Below are 18,579 nucleotides of genomic sequence, written 5' to 3' on the forward strand. Positions count from 1 at the left end.
TAGGCTGGCATCCGTAGTCACCAGGACCCAGTCCTGTATGCCGAATCTGCGGCCCTCTAACAGATGGGCACTCTGCAACCACCACAGGAGAGACAACCTTGTTCTTGGTGACAGTGTTATCCGCTGATGCATGTGCAGATGCGATCCGGACCATTTGTCCAGCAGATCCCACTGAAATGTCCGTGCATGGAATCTGCCGAATGGAATCGCTTCGTAAGAAGCCACCATCTTTCCCAGGACTCTTGTGCATTGATGTACTGACACAGTTCCTGGTTTTAGGAGGTTCCTGACAAGTTCGGATAACTCCCTTGCTTTCTCCTCCGGGAGAAACACCTTTTTCTGAACCGTGTCCAGAATCATTCCCAGGAACAGCAGACGAGTTGTCGGGGTCAATTGAGATTTTGGAAGATTCAGAATCCACCCGTGTTGCTGAAGCACTACCTGGGTTAGTGCTACACCGACTTCCAGCTGTTCTCTGGACTTTGCCCTTATCAGGAGATCGTCCAAGTAAGGGATAATTAATACGCCTTTTCTTCGTAGAAGAACCATCATTTCGGTCATTACCTTGGTAAAGACCCGAGGGGCCGTGGACAAACCAAACGGCAGCGTTTGAAACTGATAATGACAGTCTTGTATCACGAACCTGAGATACCCTTGGTGTGAGGGGTAAATTGGGACATGCAGATAAGCATCTTTTATGTCCAGGGACACCATGAAGTCCCCTTCTTCCAGATTCGCTATCACTGCTCTGAGTGACTCCATCTTGAACTTGAATTTCTGTATGTACAGGTTCAAGGATTTCAGGTTTAGAATAGGTCTTACCGAACCGTCCGGCTTCGGTACCACAAATAGTGTGGAATAATACCCCTTTCCCTGTTGTAGGAGGGGTACCTTGACTATCACCTGCTGAGAATACAGCTTGTGAATGGCTTCCAAAACCGACGTCCTTTCTGAGGGAGACGTTGGTAAAGCAGACTTTAGGAACCGGCGAGGGGGAGACCTTTCGAACTCCAACATGTAACCCTGAGATATTATCTGCAGGATCCATGGGTCCACTTGTGAGCGAGCCCACTGATTGCTGAAAATCTTGAGTCGACCCCCCACCGCTCCTGAGTCCGCTTGTAAAGCCCCAGCGTCATGCTGATGGCTTTGTAGAACCCGGGGCGGGCTTCTGGTCCTGGGCAGGGGCTGCTTGCTGCCCTCTCTTACCCTTTCCTCTGCCTCGCGGCAGATAAGACTGTCCTTTTGGTCGCTTGTTTTTATAGGAGCGAAAGGACTGCGGCTGAAAAGACGGTGTCTTTTTCTGTTGGGAGGGGGTCTGAGGTAAAAAAGTGGATTTGCCGGCAGTTGCCGTGGCCACCAGGTCCGAAAGACCGACCCCAAATAATTCCTCTCCTTTATATGGCAATACTTCCATATGCCTTTTGGAATCCGCATCACCTGACCACTGTCGCGTCCATAAACTTCTTCTGGCAGATATGGACATCGCGCTTACTCTTGATGCTAGAGTACAAATATCCCTCTGAGCATCTCGCATATAAAGAAAAGCATCCTTTAATTGCTCTAGAGTCAATAAAATACTGTCCCTATCCAGGGTATCAATATTTTCAGTCAGAGAATCCAACCACACTACCCCAGCACTGCACATCCAGGCTGAGGCTACTGCCGGTCGCAGTATAACACCAGTATGTGTGTATATACTCTTCAGTGTAGTTTCCAGCCTCCTATCTGCTGGATCCTTGAGGGCGGCCGTATCAGGAGACGGCAACGCCACTTGCTTTGATAAACGTGTGAGCGCCTTATCCACCCTAGGGGGTGTTTCCCAGCGCGCCCTAACCTCTGGTGGGAAAGGGTATAATGCCAATAACTTCTTGGAAATTAGCAGTTTTCTATCTGGGTTAACCCACGCTTCGTCACACACGTCATTCAATTCCTCTGATTCTGGAAAAGCTACAGGTAGTTTTTTCACCCCCCACATAATACCCCTTTTTGAGGTACCAGCAGTATCAGAGATCTGCAAAGCCTCCTTCATTGCCGTGATCATATAACGTGTGGCCCTATTGGAAAATACGTTTGTTTCTTCACCGTCGACACTAGATTCATCTGTGTCGGTACCCGTGTCGACTGACTGAGGTAAGGGACGTTTTACAGCCCCTGACGGTGTCTGAGACGCCTGAGCCGGTACTAACTGGTTTTCCGGCCGTCTCATTTCGTCAACTGACTTTTGTAATGTGCTAACATTATCACGTAATTCCATAACTAAAGCCATCCATTCCGGTGTCGACTCCCTAGGGGTTGACATCACCATTACCGGCAATTGCTCTGCCTCCACACCAACATCGTCCTCATACATGTCGACACACACGTACCGACACACAGCAGCCACACAGGGAATGCTCTAATCGAAGACAGGACCCTCTTAGCCCTTTGGGGAGACAGAGGGAGAGTTTGCCAGCACACACCAAAAACGCTATAAATGTATATAAACAACCCTAGAAGGTGTTGTTTTTGATATAAGCGCTTTTAATATATCAATATCGCCAAATTATGCCCCCCTTCTCTTTGTTACCCTGTTTCTGTAGTGCAGTGCAGGGGAGAGTCCTTGGAGCCTTCCTCACCAGCGGAGCTGAGCAGGAAAATGGCGCTGAGTGCTGAGGAGAATAAGCTCCGCCCCTTTTTCGGCGGGCTTTTCTCCCGGGTTTTAAGAAAACTGGCCTGGGTTAAATACATACATATAGCCTTAATGGCTATATGTGATGTATTTATTTTGCCACTAAAGGTATTTAATATTGCTGCCCAGGGCGCCCCCAGCAGCGCCCTGCACCCTCCGTGACTGAATCAGTGAGACGTGTAGCAACAATGGCGCACAGCTGCAGTGCTGTGCGCTACCTTCATGAAGACTGAGGAGTCTTCTGCCGCCTGCTTTCCGGACCTCCGTCTTCAGCGTCTGTAAGGGGGATCGGCGGCGCGGCTCCGGGACGAACCCCAGGAGGACCTGTGTTCCGACTCCCTCTGGAGCTAAGTGTCCAGTAGCCTAAGACTCCAATCCATCCTGCACGCAGGTGAGTTGGAAATCTCTCCCCTAAGTCCCTCGATGCAGTGATCCTGTTGCCAGCAGGATTCACTGAGATTTAAACCTAAAAAAACTTTTTCTAAGCAGCTCTTTAGGAGAGCCACCTAGATTGCACCCTTCTCGGACGGGCACAAAAACCTAACTGAGGCTTGGAGGAGGGTCATAGGGGGAGGAGCCAGTACGCACCATGTGATCCTAAAAGCTTTATTTAGATGTGCCCTGTCTCCTGCGGAGCCCGCTATTCCCCATGGTCCTGACGGAGTCCCAGCATCCACTAGGACGTTAGAGAAACTGACTGTGAGGTCTCTGTTGAAATTCCAACTTGTATCCCTGAGAGATTAAGTTGTTCACCCAAAGTTCTGGTGAGGTCTTGGCCCAGGTGTCCTGAAAACCTTCCAGTCGGCCGCCCACCAAGTGGGGCCCCAGGTGAGTTGGGAGGCCGTCATGCCACGGTTTTGTCAGCAGGTTTATCCTGCTTTCTGGTTGCGGCTTGTGAGCGGCCTCTACCTCTGCCCCCCTGGGCTTGTGTACCGAAACCTCTTCCTCTGGCTCGAAAGGACTGAGATCTAAATGAAGTAAATGCTGGTCCCGAATAACCCCTCCTAGTCTGTGGAGTGGTTCTCGTATAAGGAGTCGGCAGAAAGGTGGACTTCCCCGCTGTAGCTTGCGAAATCCATTTGTCCAACTCTGGTCCGAACAGCATCTCCCCCCCAAAGGGGATGGCTTCTACTGCCTTTTTGGTGTCAGAGTCACCCTGCCATTCTCTGAGCCATAAAATCCTTCTAGCTGATATGGCCGATGCAGATATGCACAATGCTATTCTGCTAATATCCTTAGAAGCCTGACACAAGTATGAAGCAGATTCTCGAATGTGCTCCGCCAACTGTGTAATTTCTTCTAAGCTATTTTCCTCCTCAATAGCTTGTACAATCCGGCCGGACCATGCACCCATGGCCTTGTTGACCCAAGCACAGACGATCGCAGGTCTCTGCGCTGCGCCTGCTGCTACAAACATTGATTTTAACGCAGTTTCAACTTTACGGTCGGACGCATCCTTTAACGTAGTTACGTTAGGAATTGGCAAGATTGTCTTCTTTGACAATCTCCCTAGTGAAGCATCCACTACTGGCGGAGACTCCCACTTGTCCATTACACCCTTAGGTAGGGGGTAAGTTACTTGGAAACGTTTCGGAAATTGAAAACGTTTGTCCGGTTGTTTCCAAGCCTCCTCCATCTGAGTTTGGAGGGATTTAGGAATGGGGAACGCTGCTGTACGCGGCTTCTGGGATTCGAACAAATCGAAATCTTCCGGCTCCCGGACTTCCTCTTCCTTAAAGCTTAGAATGTCCTTTACCGCGTCTATTAAGGAATCCAGACCCGAGATCGCCGAATCTTCTTCAGGAAAATCGGCGTCTAGGCTAGGTTCAATTAACTCACCTTCTTCCGTTTCCAGAAGAAAACCCTCTTCCTCTTCAGTTTCTGTTATAATAGGAAGAGTTCTTTTAACAGCCCTGCGCACACTCGTCTCTGCGTGTGCGGGCGGCGTGAACTTGATGAGAAGTTCCTCCATTGTCTTTGAGAATCCCGCAGCCCATTCTGATTGCTGCTTTCGGGATTCTGCCATCTCCCTGGAGATTCTATTCGCAAGGTTGTCTTCCCATGCCTTAGCCTGAGCAATGCTCCCAGGTGTAGCGTCCTTGTCTAAGCAAGAGTCGCACACCCCGGAGCTGCCAACCCGCGTGCTCTTCTTGTTACATTTCGTACAAACATAGCAGGTCTTTGAGGTCTTGGTAGCCTTAGACATGCTGTTTCTCTTTAAACTCCTTATCAGAGTATTACGCAGCGCTTTCACCCTTTAAATTAGGAAGAGAAAGAACTGGGGGATGACGGAAGCAAAGTGTCGGAACCGGCTGTAATTACCTGACCCTCCTTTGTTATGAAGGGAACAGGTCAAAAATTAAGAGAAAAAAAAAAAAAAAATTCTAACACCAGCCGACTCTCAACCCTCACACCCCAACTGTATTTCAGCTACGATGTTAGAGTTGGTATTCGCTTGCTTCCGTGAATTTTCTGCGGGATCTTTGAAACAGAAGTCCCTTGAAAATATAAATTGTAAAGTTTTATTACTTTTCAGGAGATCCTCATATATTTGTAAATATATATCTTTTACACCAGCAGAGGGAGCTTCGCCTAACTATCACTCTGTTAAATGTACTCTGCATTTTGCAGGCAGTGCAGCAGGGGGAGCTGAGTCTGTAATAAGCCTGACTTCCCCGCTGTTTTTTCTGGGGGGAGGGGAACCCATCCCTGATTTCACTGTGGCGCCATAATTATTAAATATGGCCCCATTATCTTTGTGACTCCACCTAAGTAAGAAACAAAACCCCCTTTTAAGTTAGCAAGGTATCCTCTTTGCAGCGGAGATCCTTTAAGCCTTCCCCGCTGTTTCTCCTCTCTCGCGCGTCGCCCGCTAGCTGTGCGCGCCGAGCCCTCGGCGCTCGGCTAACATACTTTTCCCCGCTCTCCGGCGTGCTCCGTACCGCTGGCCGGCGCGCGCTGTGACAAGTCCGTAACGGCGCCTGAGCTCCGTCTATTGCGGCTCCCGCTGCCAGTGATCTTTGCCGCGCGCCTCCCTGCCGTCGCTCCCTGCTCTAGGGAAAAAAGGCTGAGTTCCGCGCTGTATGCTTTCTATCAATAGAAGTTTACTTTTAGGAAAGAAAACCCAAACAAAAAAAATATATAAAATACTCTATGTTATCTTCCTTCCTCTGCGTGTGCTAGTCTTTTACCAGTACTCACTGTTTAGTTGGAGGATCTCCTGTGCAGAGATGCAGGTCCCTTCAATAGGGATCTTTGTCTCTGTTAATGTTAGGTAGCCTTGTCCCCCTTTTATTAGGGTTACGCAGCCCCTCCTAGTTCTTTTAAGGAGCTCCGTGCCCCACGTGCTATCACCTCAGCACAATTTTTTAGACTGAGGGAGGAGGGATGTGAAGGGGAGGAGCCGGCTGTGCAGACAATGCTAATTTAAGATTGTGCCACACCTCCGGTTCAAGGCTTCACACCCCTACTGTATAGGACTCCAGTGTCCCCTAGTGGATGAAAGAGAAATAAGTATTTTTTCCAAATATGGTGGTAATGCTTAGACGTTACCCCCTTTCTGGCTTGGATCAAGGTTGGAATAACCCTGTCTGGGATCCCTTTCTGGGCTAAAATTTGATGCTCAACTTCCATGCCATCAAACATAGCCGTGGTAAGTCTTGATAGATGAACGGCCCCTGTTGAAGAAGATCCTCGCGAAGAGGTAGAGGCCACGGATCCTCAAGAGCATCTCCAGTAGATCCGCGTATCAGGCACTTCTTGGCCAGTTCGGAACAATGAGAATCGCATAAATCTTATTCCCTTTTTATTCTTTTGAGAATTCTCGGGATCAATGGAAGAGGTGGAAATACGTATACCATCTGGTAAACCCATGGAGTCCCCAGAGTGTCCACCGCCACTGCCTGTGGGACTCTTGACCTGGAATAATACCGCTTGAGCTTCTTGTTGTCAAGCACCCGAACACCTCCGGGTGAAGGCCCCACTCTCCTGGGTGGAGGTCGTGTCTGCTGAGGAAGTCTGCTTCCCAGTTGTCTATTCCAGGAATGAAGATTGCCGACAACGCCACAGCGTGTCTTTCTGCGCAGAGGAGAATCCTTGTTACCGGACATTGCTGATCTGCTCTTCGTCCGCCCTGTCGGTTTATGTACGTTACCGCCGTCACATTGTCCGACTGAACCTGAATGGCCTGATCTTGAAGATGTGATGCCTGTAGAAGGGCGTTGTATATGGGCCTTAGTTTCAGAATGTTGATTGGTGGTTTCCTGACTTGACCATTTTCCTTGAAAAACTGTTCCCCCCGGGTGACTGCTCCCCAACCTCTGAGGCTTGCGTCTGTGGTTAGCAGAATCCAGTTTTGAATCCCGAATCCGCTACCTTCGGTCAGGTGAGAAGTCTGGAGCCACCATAGAAGAGAAATCCTAGCTTTTGGTGACAGACGTATCCTCTGGTGTATGTGAAGATGCGATCCAGACCATTTGTCCAACAGATCCAGCTGGAAGGGCCTTGCATGGAACCTTCCGTACTGTAGCTCCTCGTAAAAGGCTACCATCTTTCCCAGAAGGTGAATGCATAGATGCACCAAAATCCGGGTTGGTTTCAGAACATTCCGCGCCATTGATTGTATTACCAATGCCTTTTCCAACGGAAGGAATACCTTCTGTGATTCCGTATCCAGTATCATCCCGAGGAACAGAAGCCTCCATGCTGGTTCCAGGTGAGATTTTGGTAGGTTCAGAATCCACCTGAACTCCCGTAGTAGTTGAGTTGAGAGGACAATGTTGTTCAATAACCTCTGCCTGGATGGCGCTTTTATCAGCAGATCGTCCAGGTATGGAATTATGTTCACTCCGTTTGCGGAGGAGGAACATCATCTCTGCCATTACCTTGGTGAATACCCTTGGTGCCGTGGAGAGGCCAAATGGCAGGGCCTAGAAGTGGTAGTGACAGTCCTGTAATGCAAACCTTAGATAAGCCTGATGAGGCGGCCAGATTGGAATGTGAAGGTACGCATCCTTGATATCCAGAGACACCAGGAATTCCCCTTCCTCCAGACCTGAGATCACCGCTCTCAGAGACTGCATCTTAAATTTGAACACCCGTAAATACGGGTTCAATGACTTTAGGTTTAAAATGGGTCTTACTGAACCGTCCAGCTTCGGTACCACAAATAGGTTAGAATAATAACATTGGTTCTGCAGCTGAGGTGGAACTGGAACAATGACCTGAGTCTGTACCAGTTTTTGAATTGCATACTGTAAAATTATACTTGCCTCTTGAGAAGCTGGTAAGCCTGATTTGAAGAATCTGTGAGGTGGGAATTCCTGAAATTCCAGTCTGTAACCCTGGGCGATAAGCACTTTGATCCAGGGATCCTGGCATTATGTCACCCATATGTGACTGAAATATCGTAATCGGGCTACCACCTGCCTGTCTTCCAGGCAGTAAAGTCCACCGTCATGCTGAAGACTTTGAGGAAACAGAACCTGAGCTTTGTTCCTGAGAAACAGCAGTTGCTGGTTTCTTGGATTTACCTCTAGCGCCCCTGAAGGCCGTAGAAGAACCATTGGTTTTATTTTATTTTTTTAGATTTTGCTGTCCGAAAGGACTGCAAGGTTGGAGCTGAGAAGGTCTTTCTGACCGGGGGGAGCTGCGGAAGGAAGATATTTAGACTTACCCACAGTAGCCTTGGATATCCACGTATCCAGTTCATCTCCAAATAAGGCCTCGCCTGTGAATGGTAGACTTTCCACGCCTTTCCTGGAATCCGCATCCGCAGTCCACTGGCGTAGCCATAAGCCCCTGCGTGCTGACACTGCCATGGCCGTGGTTCGTGCGTTGAGCAAGCCACTTTCTTTTATGGCCTCCACCATAAAATTTGCAGAGTCCTGTATATGGTGTAGGAGTAAAACTACCTCTTCTCTGGATAAGGAATCTAACCCCTCTTTTAGGTTATCTGACCATTTCGTAATGGCCCTAGTGATCCACGCACAAGCTATAGTAGGTTTTTGGGCCACCCCCAGCAGTTGTGTACAGGTATTTGAGAGTGGTCTCAATCTTCCGGTCAGCCGCGTCCTTTAAGGATGCTGCCCCGGGGACAGTTAAGATTATTTTACGTGACAACCTAGATACCAATGCATCAACAATCGGTGGGTTTTCCCATTTCTTCCTATAATCCTGAGGAAAAGGAAAGGACGTGAGTAACCTCTTAGGGATCTGAAACTTCTTATCAGGATTAACCCAAGTTTCTTCAAACAGGGAATTTAACTCCTTGGAGGAAGGGAATGTAGCAGAGGATTTCTTTTTTTACATTAAAATAAGATTCCTTGTCCTCCTCTGCCACCTTATCATGAATTTTCAGAATGTCTCTTATAGCTTCTATCAGGGCCTGTATTCCTTGTGACAGAGCTGCACCCATGCCCCCCCCTCCCCCGAGTCCACCACACCCTCCTCCGCGTCTGACACGTCATCATCAGTGTCAGCCTGCAGGATCTGGGCCAGTGTACATTTTTGAGGACAAATGGTGGGGGTCTGAGATGCCGGTATGGGAGCTGAATCTCTATTCATCAGGTCATCCACAGACTGTCTTAAATATTGCATCTCTTTCTCATTATGGGATAATTTATTAAAAATATTTGTAATCATCCCTTTTTCAGGTATCTAACCATGCTGGGTCAGACCCACTAGCCTGAGAAGGTGCACTACCCTGAGTACACTGTAGTGATCCCCCTGGGGAAGAAAAACACTCTGCCGTGCATGAAACACACTCCTTTGACATTGTAATGTGAAAGTACACCCACACACACAGGAACAGGTTAAAGCACAGGTGACCCACACAGAGCCCTTCTAGGGAGACACAGAGTATGATGGAGCCAGCCACACCGCACCCTTATTTCTATCGCTAAGCTTAGCCGTGTCGCAGACTAAGTTTCCTTTATAGGGGCTTAGTACACTAATACCACTCCCCCCCCCCCCCCCCCCCCTTACTATGACCCCCTGGTACCGCTGAGCTAATCTGGAGTCCTTCTGGAGGAGCTGCGCTTCCCTGCCAGTCTGTCTGTGTGAACTGCAGAGTGAAAATGGAGCTGGTGACCTGCTGGATCTGCTCAGAGTGTAGCCCCGCCTCCTCAATGGCGCGCAGTCTTCCCGTTTTTTTATACTGGCTGAGGTGTCTGTGGTGCTTAACAGTGAAACAGAGCCCCTGTAAGCGCTATTGCCAGTGTGGGTACTTGTTTCTAATGGCGCAGCTCGCCCATCACCAGCGGATACACATGCAGCTGTGCTGATCTGAGCCTGGAGACGCAGCCTGCTCTTCAGCGGCGTGCTGCGGGAATGTACGCTCACCGTGGTGGGGCTTGTGAATGGTTCCCTCAGGAGCTCTGTCCTGTCAGCGGGGAACGGGACCATTAACCCTATAGGAGGTTGGGCTGGCCTCCACCCCACCCCCTTAAGTCCCACGAAGTAGGCAGGATGGTGCCAACCAGTCCTGCCTGAAAATAACAAACATGAAAAATAAATGCAGAAAACTCTTCAGGAGCTTCCCTAAGCGTGACCGTCTCCTCCGGGCACATTTTCTAAAATGAGTCTGGTAGGACGGGCATAGAGGGAGGAGCCAGTGCACACTGTTAAATTCTTAAAGTGCCCAAGGCTCCTAGTGGACCCGTTTATACCCCATGGTACTAAATGGACCCTAGTATACTCTAGGAAGTAAGAAAAACATATATAAGCAGCACTGCACACCAAAGAAATCAGAATGTCCATGTCCTTCATGAACCTGTTATGGAGCTCAACAGTAGCCACTGGAAATTCATGATCTTCTAAGACTACAAGAGTAGTCTGCAACAGCAGGATCGTTTTGAGAGACTGCGACCTGCTTTTGGGGTGGAAGCACCATCCTGAACCACTGTGTTTGAGTGGTTTGCAGAATTTCAGAGTGAGAGATGGTCCCTGGAAGACTAGGAGCCCTGTGGCTGATCTGTGTCTGCCATTACCGAGGACAACATTGCTGCCGTGTGGGCCATAGTTGAGTTGGATGCCAGGGTGACCATGGCCCAGTTAGATATAGACATCTCATCAGGATCCATCTGCCTGATACTCCATGAAAAGCTTGGCCTGAGCATAGCTTTTGCACACTGGGTGCCCCATCAGCTAACTCGCTGGCCAGGTCCGATGGCAGTTGCTCAAACTCTGTCTGGAAGACAATCAGTGGCAATGAATCCTGGATCTACAGATGTGACCCCGGGACTAAACAACAGTCAGGCCAGTGGACCACAGTTGGAGGTGCACCGCCACAGAAGTTCCAACATGAGCACAGCGTGGCTATGCAGATGGCGGCTGTTTTTGTGGCCAAGACTGGTCATGTAGGAACTGTACCACTTGTGCAACAGCACAGTCACTGGGAATTGGCATGCCAACCAATGCCTGCCTCAAGTGCTTCTAGCGTTTCCAGGGTACATCCAAGAACTTGCACTCGTGGTGCCCATCTCCATCATAACAGTGCACCTGCCCACAAGTCCAGGAAAGTGGTGGCTTTTCTGGCATCCACCAGAAAATCTGGCATCATGAACGCATCCAGGAGCTTGGTCATTTACTGTACAGTCCAGACCTGGCCCCCTGTGACTTATTCGTATTCCCACAAATCAAGAGCAAGATGAGTAGGATTTGTTTTGAGTCACCAGAAGCTGCAGTGGATACCTTCATCCACCATGCAGTAGACATGCCTGCTTCGAACTGGTCCAGCTGATTCACCAAGTGGTTTGAGCACATGCACTTTGAGAAAACTCCTCTGGCGAATACTTTGAAAAAAAATTTTATGTTCACTTTGTAAATAAAATACTTTTTAATGTTCTATTTAATGTTCACTTTGTAAAATACTTATTGCACACCCCTCGTACATTTATACCAATGTTTATAGGTTTATTTTAATAATTACGATGCTTGAGCTGCAGTTCATTTTGCAACAAAGAAACCTTATGTGTGTTTAATGGAGCTTCGCTAATTTCACTTTTTAATCTTGAAAGCTGAACAGGGCTGTCTAGAGGTAGAAATAATATTTTGCCTGTTGTATTGTGTTCCTGTTCTCTAGTTTTAGGCATCTTTAAATTGCGGACAAGTAGGCTGAACATACTTAGTCCTTCAGTCTAGTGGCAAATTATTTGATTTCCCTCCAGAGAATGTTAGTATCGGGGGAGTCTAATTTGTCTCTGAATGAAAGGTCACCATTAAAATAAGAATTTACTTACCGATAATTCTATTTCTCATAGTCCGTAGTGGATGCTGGGGACTCCGAAAGGACCATGGGGAATAGCGGCTCCGCAGGAGACTGGGCACAAAAGTAAAAAGCTTTAGGACTACCTGGTGTGCACTGGCTCCTCCCCCTATGACCCTCCTCCAGACCTCAGTTAGGATACTGTGCCCGGACGAGCGTACACAATAAGGAAGGATTTTGAATCCCGGGTAAGACTCATACCAGCCACACCAATCACACCGTACAATTTGTGATCTGAACCCAGTTAACAGCATGATAACAGAGGAGCCTCTGAAAAGATGGCTCACAACAATAACCCGATTTTTGTAACAATAACTATGTACAAGTATTGCAGACAATCCGCACTTGGGATGGGCGCCCAGCATCCACTACGGACTATGAGAAATAGAATTATCGGTAAGTAAATTCTTATTTTCTCTAACGTCCTAGTGGATGCTGGGGACTCCGAAAGGACCATGGGGATTATACCAAAGCTCCCAAACGGGCGGGAGAGTGCGGATGACTCTGCAGCACCGAATGAGAGAACTCCAGGTCCTCCTCAGCCAGGGTATCAAATTTGTAGAATTTTGCAAACGTGTTTGCCCCTGACCAAGTAGCTGCTCGGCAAAGTTGTACAGCCGAGACCCCTCGGGCAGCCGCCCAAGATGAGCCCACTTTCCGTGTGGAATGGGCTTTTACAGATTTTGGATGTGGCAGGCCTGCCACAGAATGTGCAAGCTGAATTGTACTACAAATCCAACGAGCAATCGTCTGCTTAGAAGCAGGGGCACCCAGCTTGTTGGGTGCATACAGGATAAACAGCGAGTCAGATTTTCTGACTCCAGCCGTCCTGGAAACATATATTTTCAGGGCCCTGACTACATCCAGCAACTTGGAATCCTCCAAGTCCTTAGTAGCCGCAGGCACCACAATAGGCTGGTTTAAGTGAAATGCTGAAACCACCTTAGGGAGAAATTGAGGACGAGTCCTCAATTCTGCCCTGTCCGTATGAAAAATCAGGTAAGGGCTTTTATAGGATAAAGCCGCCAATTCTGATACACGCCTGGCTGAAGCCAGGGCTAACAGCATTACCACTTTCCATGTGAGATATTTTAAGTCCACAGTGGTGAGTGGTTCAAACCAATGTGATTTTAGGAATCCCAAAACTACATTGAGATCCCAAGGTGCCACTGGAGGCACAAAAGGAGGCTGTATATGCAGTACCCCCTTGACAAACGTCTGAACTTCAGGAACTGAAGCTAGTTCTTTTTGGAAGAATATTGACAGGGCCGAAATTTGAACCTTAATGGACCCTAATTTGAGGCCCATAGACAGTCCTGTTTGCAGGAAATGCAGGAATCGACCCAGTTGAAATTCCTCTGTAGGGGCCTTCCTGGCCTCACACCACGCAACATATTTACGCCAAATACGGTGATAATGTTGCACAGTTACATCCTTCCTGGCTTTGATCAGGGTAGGGATAACTTCATCCGGAATGCCTTTTTCCTTCAGGATCCGGCGTTCAACCGCCATGCCGTCAAACGCAGCCGCGGTAAGTCTTGGAACAGACATGGTCCCTGCTGGAGCAGGTCCTTTCTTAGAGGTAGAGGCCACGGGTCTTCCGTGAGCATCTCTTGAATTTCCGGGTACCAAGTCCTTCTTGGCCAATCCGGAGCCACGAGTATAGTCTTTACACCTCTCCTTCTTATGATTCTCAGTACCTTGGGTATGAGAGGCAGAGGAGGGAACACATATACTGACTGGTACACCCATGGTGTTACCAGAGCGTCCACAGCTATTGCCTGAGGGTCCCTTGACCTGGCGCAATATCTGTCCAGTTTTTTGTTGAGGCGGGACGCCATCATGTCCACCTTTGGTTTTTCCCAACGGTTCACAATCATGTGGAAGACTTCTGGGTGAAGTCCCCACTCCCCCGGGTGAAGATCGTGTCTGCTGAGGATGTCTGCTTCCCAGTTGTCCACTCCCGGAATGAACACTGCTGACAGTGCTATCACATGATTTTCCGCCCAGCGAAGAATCCTTGCAACTTCCGTCATTGCCCTCCTGCTTCTTGTGCCGCCCTGTCTGTTTACGTGGGCGACTGCCGTGATGTTGTCCGACTGGATCAACACCGGCTGACCCTGAAGCAGAGGCCTTGCCTGACTTAGGGCATTGTAAATGGCCCTTAGTTCCAGGATATTTATGTGAAGTGATGTTTCCATGCGTGACCACAAGCCCTGGAAATTTTTTCCCTGTGTGACTGCTCCCCAGCCTCTCAGGCTGGCATCCGTGGTCACCAGGACCCAATCCTGAATGCCGAATCTGCGGCCCTCTAGGAGATGAGCACTCTGTAACCACCACAGGAGAGACACCCTTGTCCTTGGAGACAGGGTTATCCGCTGATGCATTTGAAGATGCGATCCGGACCATTTGTCCAGCAGATCCCACTGAAAAGTTCTTGCGTGGAATCTGCCGAATGGAATCGCTTCGTAAGAAGCCACCATCTTTCCCAGGACCCTTGTGCATTGATGCACTGACACTTGGCCTGGTCTTAGGAGGTTCCTGACTAGGTCGGATAACTCCCTGGCTTTCTCCTCCGGGAGAAACACCTTTTTCTGGACTGTGTCCAGAATCATCCCTAGGAACAGCAGACGTGTCGTCGGAATCAGCTGCGATTTTGGAATATTTAGAATCCATCCGTGCTGTCGTAGTACTACTTGAGATAGTGCTACTCCGACCTCTAACTGTTCTCTGGACCTTGCCCTTATCAGGAGATCGTCCAAGTAAGGGATAATTAAGACGCCTTTTCTTCGAAGAAGAATCATCATTTCGGCCATTACCTTGGTAAAGACCCGGGGTGCCGTGGACAATCCAAATGGCAGCGTCTGAAACTGTTAGTGACAGTTCTGTACCACAAACCTGAGGTACCCTTGGTGAGAAGGGCAAATTGGGACATGGAGGTAAGCATCCTTGATGTCCAGAGACACCATATAGTCCCCTTCTTCCAGGTTCGCTATCACTGCTCTGAGTGACTCCATCTTGAACTTGAACCTTTTTATGTAAGTGTTCAAGGATTTCAGATTTAAAATGGGTCTCACCGAGCCGTCCGGCTTCGGTACCACAAACAGCGTGGAATAATACCCCTTTCCCTGTTGTAGGAGGGGTACCTTGATTATCACCTGCTGGGAATACAGCTTGTGAATGGCTTCCAATACCGCCTCCCTGTCGGGGGGAGACGTTGGTAAAGCAGACTTCAGGAACCTGCGAGGGGGAGACGTCTCGAATTCCAATTTGTACCCCTGAGATACTACCTGCAGGATCCAGGGGTCCACTTGCGAGTGAGCCCACTGCGCGCTGAAATTCTTGAGACGGGCCCCCACCGTGCCTGAGTCCGCTTGTAAGGCCCCAGCGTCATGCTGAGGACTTGGCAGAAGCGGGGGAGGGCTTCTGTTCGTGAGAAGAGGCTGTCTGCTGCAGTCTTTTTCCCCTTCCTCTGCCCCGAGGCAGATATGAGTGGCCTTTTGCCCGCTTGCCCTTATGGGGACGAAAGGACTGAGCCTGAAAAGACGGTATCTTTTTCTGCTGAGAGGTGACCTGGGGTAAAAAGGTGGATTTCCCAGCTGTTGCCGTGGCCACCAGGTCCGATAGACCGACCCCAAATAACTCCTCCCCTTTATACGGCAATACTTCCATATGCCGTTTGGAATCCGCATCACCTGACCACTGTCGCGTCCATAACCCTCTTATGGCAGAAATGGACATCGCACTTACTCTTGATGCCAGAGTGCAAATATCCCTCTGTGCATCTCGCATATATAGAAATGCATCCTTTAAATGCTCTATAGTCAATAATATATTGTCCCTGTCCAGGGTATCAATATTTTCAGTCAGGGAATCCGACCAAGCCACCCCAGCACTGCACATCCAGGCTGAGGCGATTGCTGGTCGCAGTATAATACCAGTATGTGTGTATATACTTTTTAGGATATTTTCCAGCTTCCTATCAGCTGGTTCCTTGAGGGCGGCCGTATCAGGAGACGGTAACGCCACTTGTTTTGATAAGCGTGTGAGCGCCTTATCTACCCTAGGGGGTGTTTCCCAACGTGCCCTAACCTCTGGCGGGAAAGGGTATAATGCCAATAATTTTTTAGAAATTAGCAGTTTTTTATCGGGGGAAACCCACGCTTCATCACACACCTCATTTAATTCATCTGATTCAGGAAAAACTACGGGTAGTTTTTTCACACCCCACATAATACCCTTTTTTGTGGTACTTGTAGTATCAGAAATGTTCAAAACCTCCTTCATTGCCGTGATCATGTAACGTGTGGCCCTACTGGAAAATACGTTTGTTTCCTCACCGTCGACACTGGAGTCAGTGTCCGTGTCAGTGTCTGTATCGACCTGAGGTAACGGGCGTTTTAGAGCCCCTGACGGTGTTTGAGACGCCTGTACAGGTATTAACTGATTTGCCGGCTGTCTCATTTCGTCAACAGTCTTTTGTAAAGTGCTGACACTATCACGTAATTCTTTCCATAAGACCATCCAGTCAGGTGTCGACTCCCTAGGGCAGGCATGTCAAACTCGTGGCCCTCCAGCTGTTGTGAAACTACAAGTCCCAGCATGCTTTGACAGAAACCTTCCACTGATCAGCTGGTAAAGCATGCTGGGACTTGTAGTTTCACAACAGCTGGATGACCATGAGTTTGACATGCCAGCCCTAGGGGGTGACATCACTAACACAGGCAATTGCTCCGCCTCCACACCATTTTCCTCCTCATACATGTCGACACAACGTACCGACACACAGCACACACACAGGGAATGCTCTGACAGAGGACAGGACCCCACTAGCCCTTTGGGGAGACAGAGGGAGAGTTTGCCAGCACACACCAGAGCGCTATATATATATAGGGATAACCTTATATAAGTGTTTTTCCCTGATATAGCTGCTGTATATATTTATCTGCCAAATTAGTGCCCCCCCTCTCTTGTTTTACCCTGTTTCTGTAGTTCAGGACTGCAGGGGAGAGTCAGGGAGCCTTCCTCCAACGGAGCTGTGAGGAAAAAATGGCGCCAGTGTGCTGAGGAGATAGGCTCCGCCCCCTTCTCGGCGGCCTTTCTCCCGCTTTTTTATGGAGAAATTGGCAGGGGTTAAATGCATCCATATAGCCCAGGAGCTATATGTGATGTATTTTTTGCCAAAAAAGGTGTTTTTATTGCGTCTCAGGGCGCCCCCCCCAGCGCCCTGCACCCTCAGTGACCGGAGTGTGAAGTGTGCTGAGAGCAATGGCGCACAGCTGCGGTGCTGTGCGCTACCTTATTGAAGACAGGACGTCTTCTGCTGCCGATTTTCCGGACCTCTTCAGTCTTCTGGCTCTGTAAGGGGGCCGGCGGCGCGGCTCTGGGACCCATCCATGGCTGGGCCTGTGATCGTCCCTCTGGAGCTAATGTCCAGTAGCCTAAGAAGCCCAATCCACTCTGCACGCAGGTGAGTTCGCTTCTTCTCCCCTTAGTCCCTCGGTGCAGTGAGCCTGTTGCCAGCAGGTCTCACTGAAAATAAAAAACCTACTTTAAACTTTTACTCTAAGCAGCTCAGGAGAGCCACCTAGATTGCACCCTTCTCGTTCGGGCACAAAAATCTAACTGAGGCTTGGAGGAGGGTCATAGGGGGAGGAGCCAGTGCACACCAGGTAGTCCTAAAGCTTTTTACTTTTGTGCCCAGTCTCCTGCGGAGCCGCTATTCCCCATGGTCCTTTCGGAGTCCCCAGCATCCACTAGGACATTAGAGAAATATTAAATGTTAGTTTGGCTATTTTCTGACAGAGCATCGACTGCCTAGGGGGGCTCTCCTAGCCACTGCTGCCATAGACCTTGCTGGAAAAGCAAAGGTGTAAAAGGAAGCCTCCCAGTCAAAATCTCAGTGTCCATGATTTCCCCACTTCTTAGCAGGTATTATCAGATTTCCATTTTACTGGACGTATGTATGAAGTGTCTTCCCCTATAATCTGAGGACCCTGGCCACTGAGGCTATGGTGACACCTAACTTCTACTTAGTTCCTGATACAATTTTAAGCTTTTTTCTCTGTAATAAGTATTTATAACTCACCTATGCTGATGTCTGTAGAGATTTCCTCCTCCTTACACTGCTGATAACTCCTCACATACGTCTCTTCTTCTCCCTCTATATCTTCTGCCTTCATATCAGTCACATACGTCTCTTCTTCTCCTTCTGTTTCTTCTGCCTTCATATCAGTCACATACGTCTCTGCTTCTCCCTCTATATCTTCTGCCTTCATATCAGTCACATACGCCTCTTCTTCTCCCTTCATGTCAGTCACATACGCCTCTTCTTCTCCCTCTATATCTTCTGCCCTCATATCAGTCACATACATCTCTTCTTCTCCCTCTATATCTTCTGCCTTCATATCAGTCACATACATCTCTTCTTCTCCCTCTATATCTTCTGCCTTCATATCAGTCACATACGTCTCTTCTTCTCCCTTCATATCAGTCACATACGTCTCTTCTTCTCCCTCTAGATCTTCTGCCATCATATCAGTCACATACGTCTCTTCTTCTCCCTCTGTATCTTCTACTTTAATATTAGTCAGAATTTCACCCTAAATATTCCACAAAATAAAATAATTTTTTTTATAAATTC

At 48.7% G+C, this 18,579-nt stretch overlaps 1 protein-coding gene across 5 annotated transcripts in view; it reads right to left on the minus strand.

Annotated features, from left to right (window-relative positions):
- The window catches only part of LOC135054628 (zinc finger protein ZFP2-like), a 57,507-nt gene that overhangs the window by 16,469 nt on the left and 22,459 nt on the right, over positions 1-18,579 (minus strand). For all 5 annotated transcript variants that reach the window (XM_063957837.1, XM_063957834.1, XM_063957833.1 and 2 more), the window contains one exon: positions 18,025-18,538. In XM_063957837.1, coding sequence (XP_063813907.1) covers positions 18,025-18,538 — 514 coding nt within the window. The remainder of the gene's footprint in view (positions 1-18,024; positions 18,539-18,579) is intronic.

This window comes from Pseudophryne corroboree, chromosome 3 (genome assembly GCF_028390025.1).
Source record: "Pseudophryne corroboree isolate aPseCor3 chromosome 3, aPseCor3.hap2, whole genome shotgun sequence".
Classification (NCBI taxonomy): Eukaryota; Metazoa; Chordata; class Amphibia; order Anura; family Myobatrachidae; genus Pseudophryne; species Pseudophryne corroboree.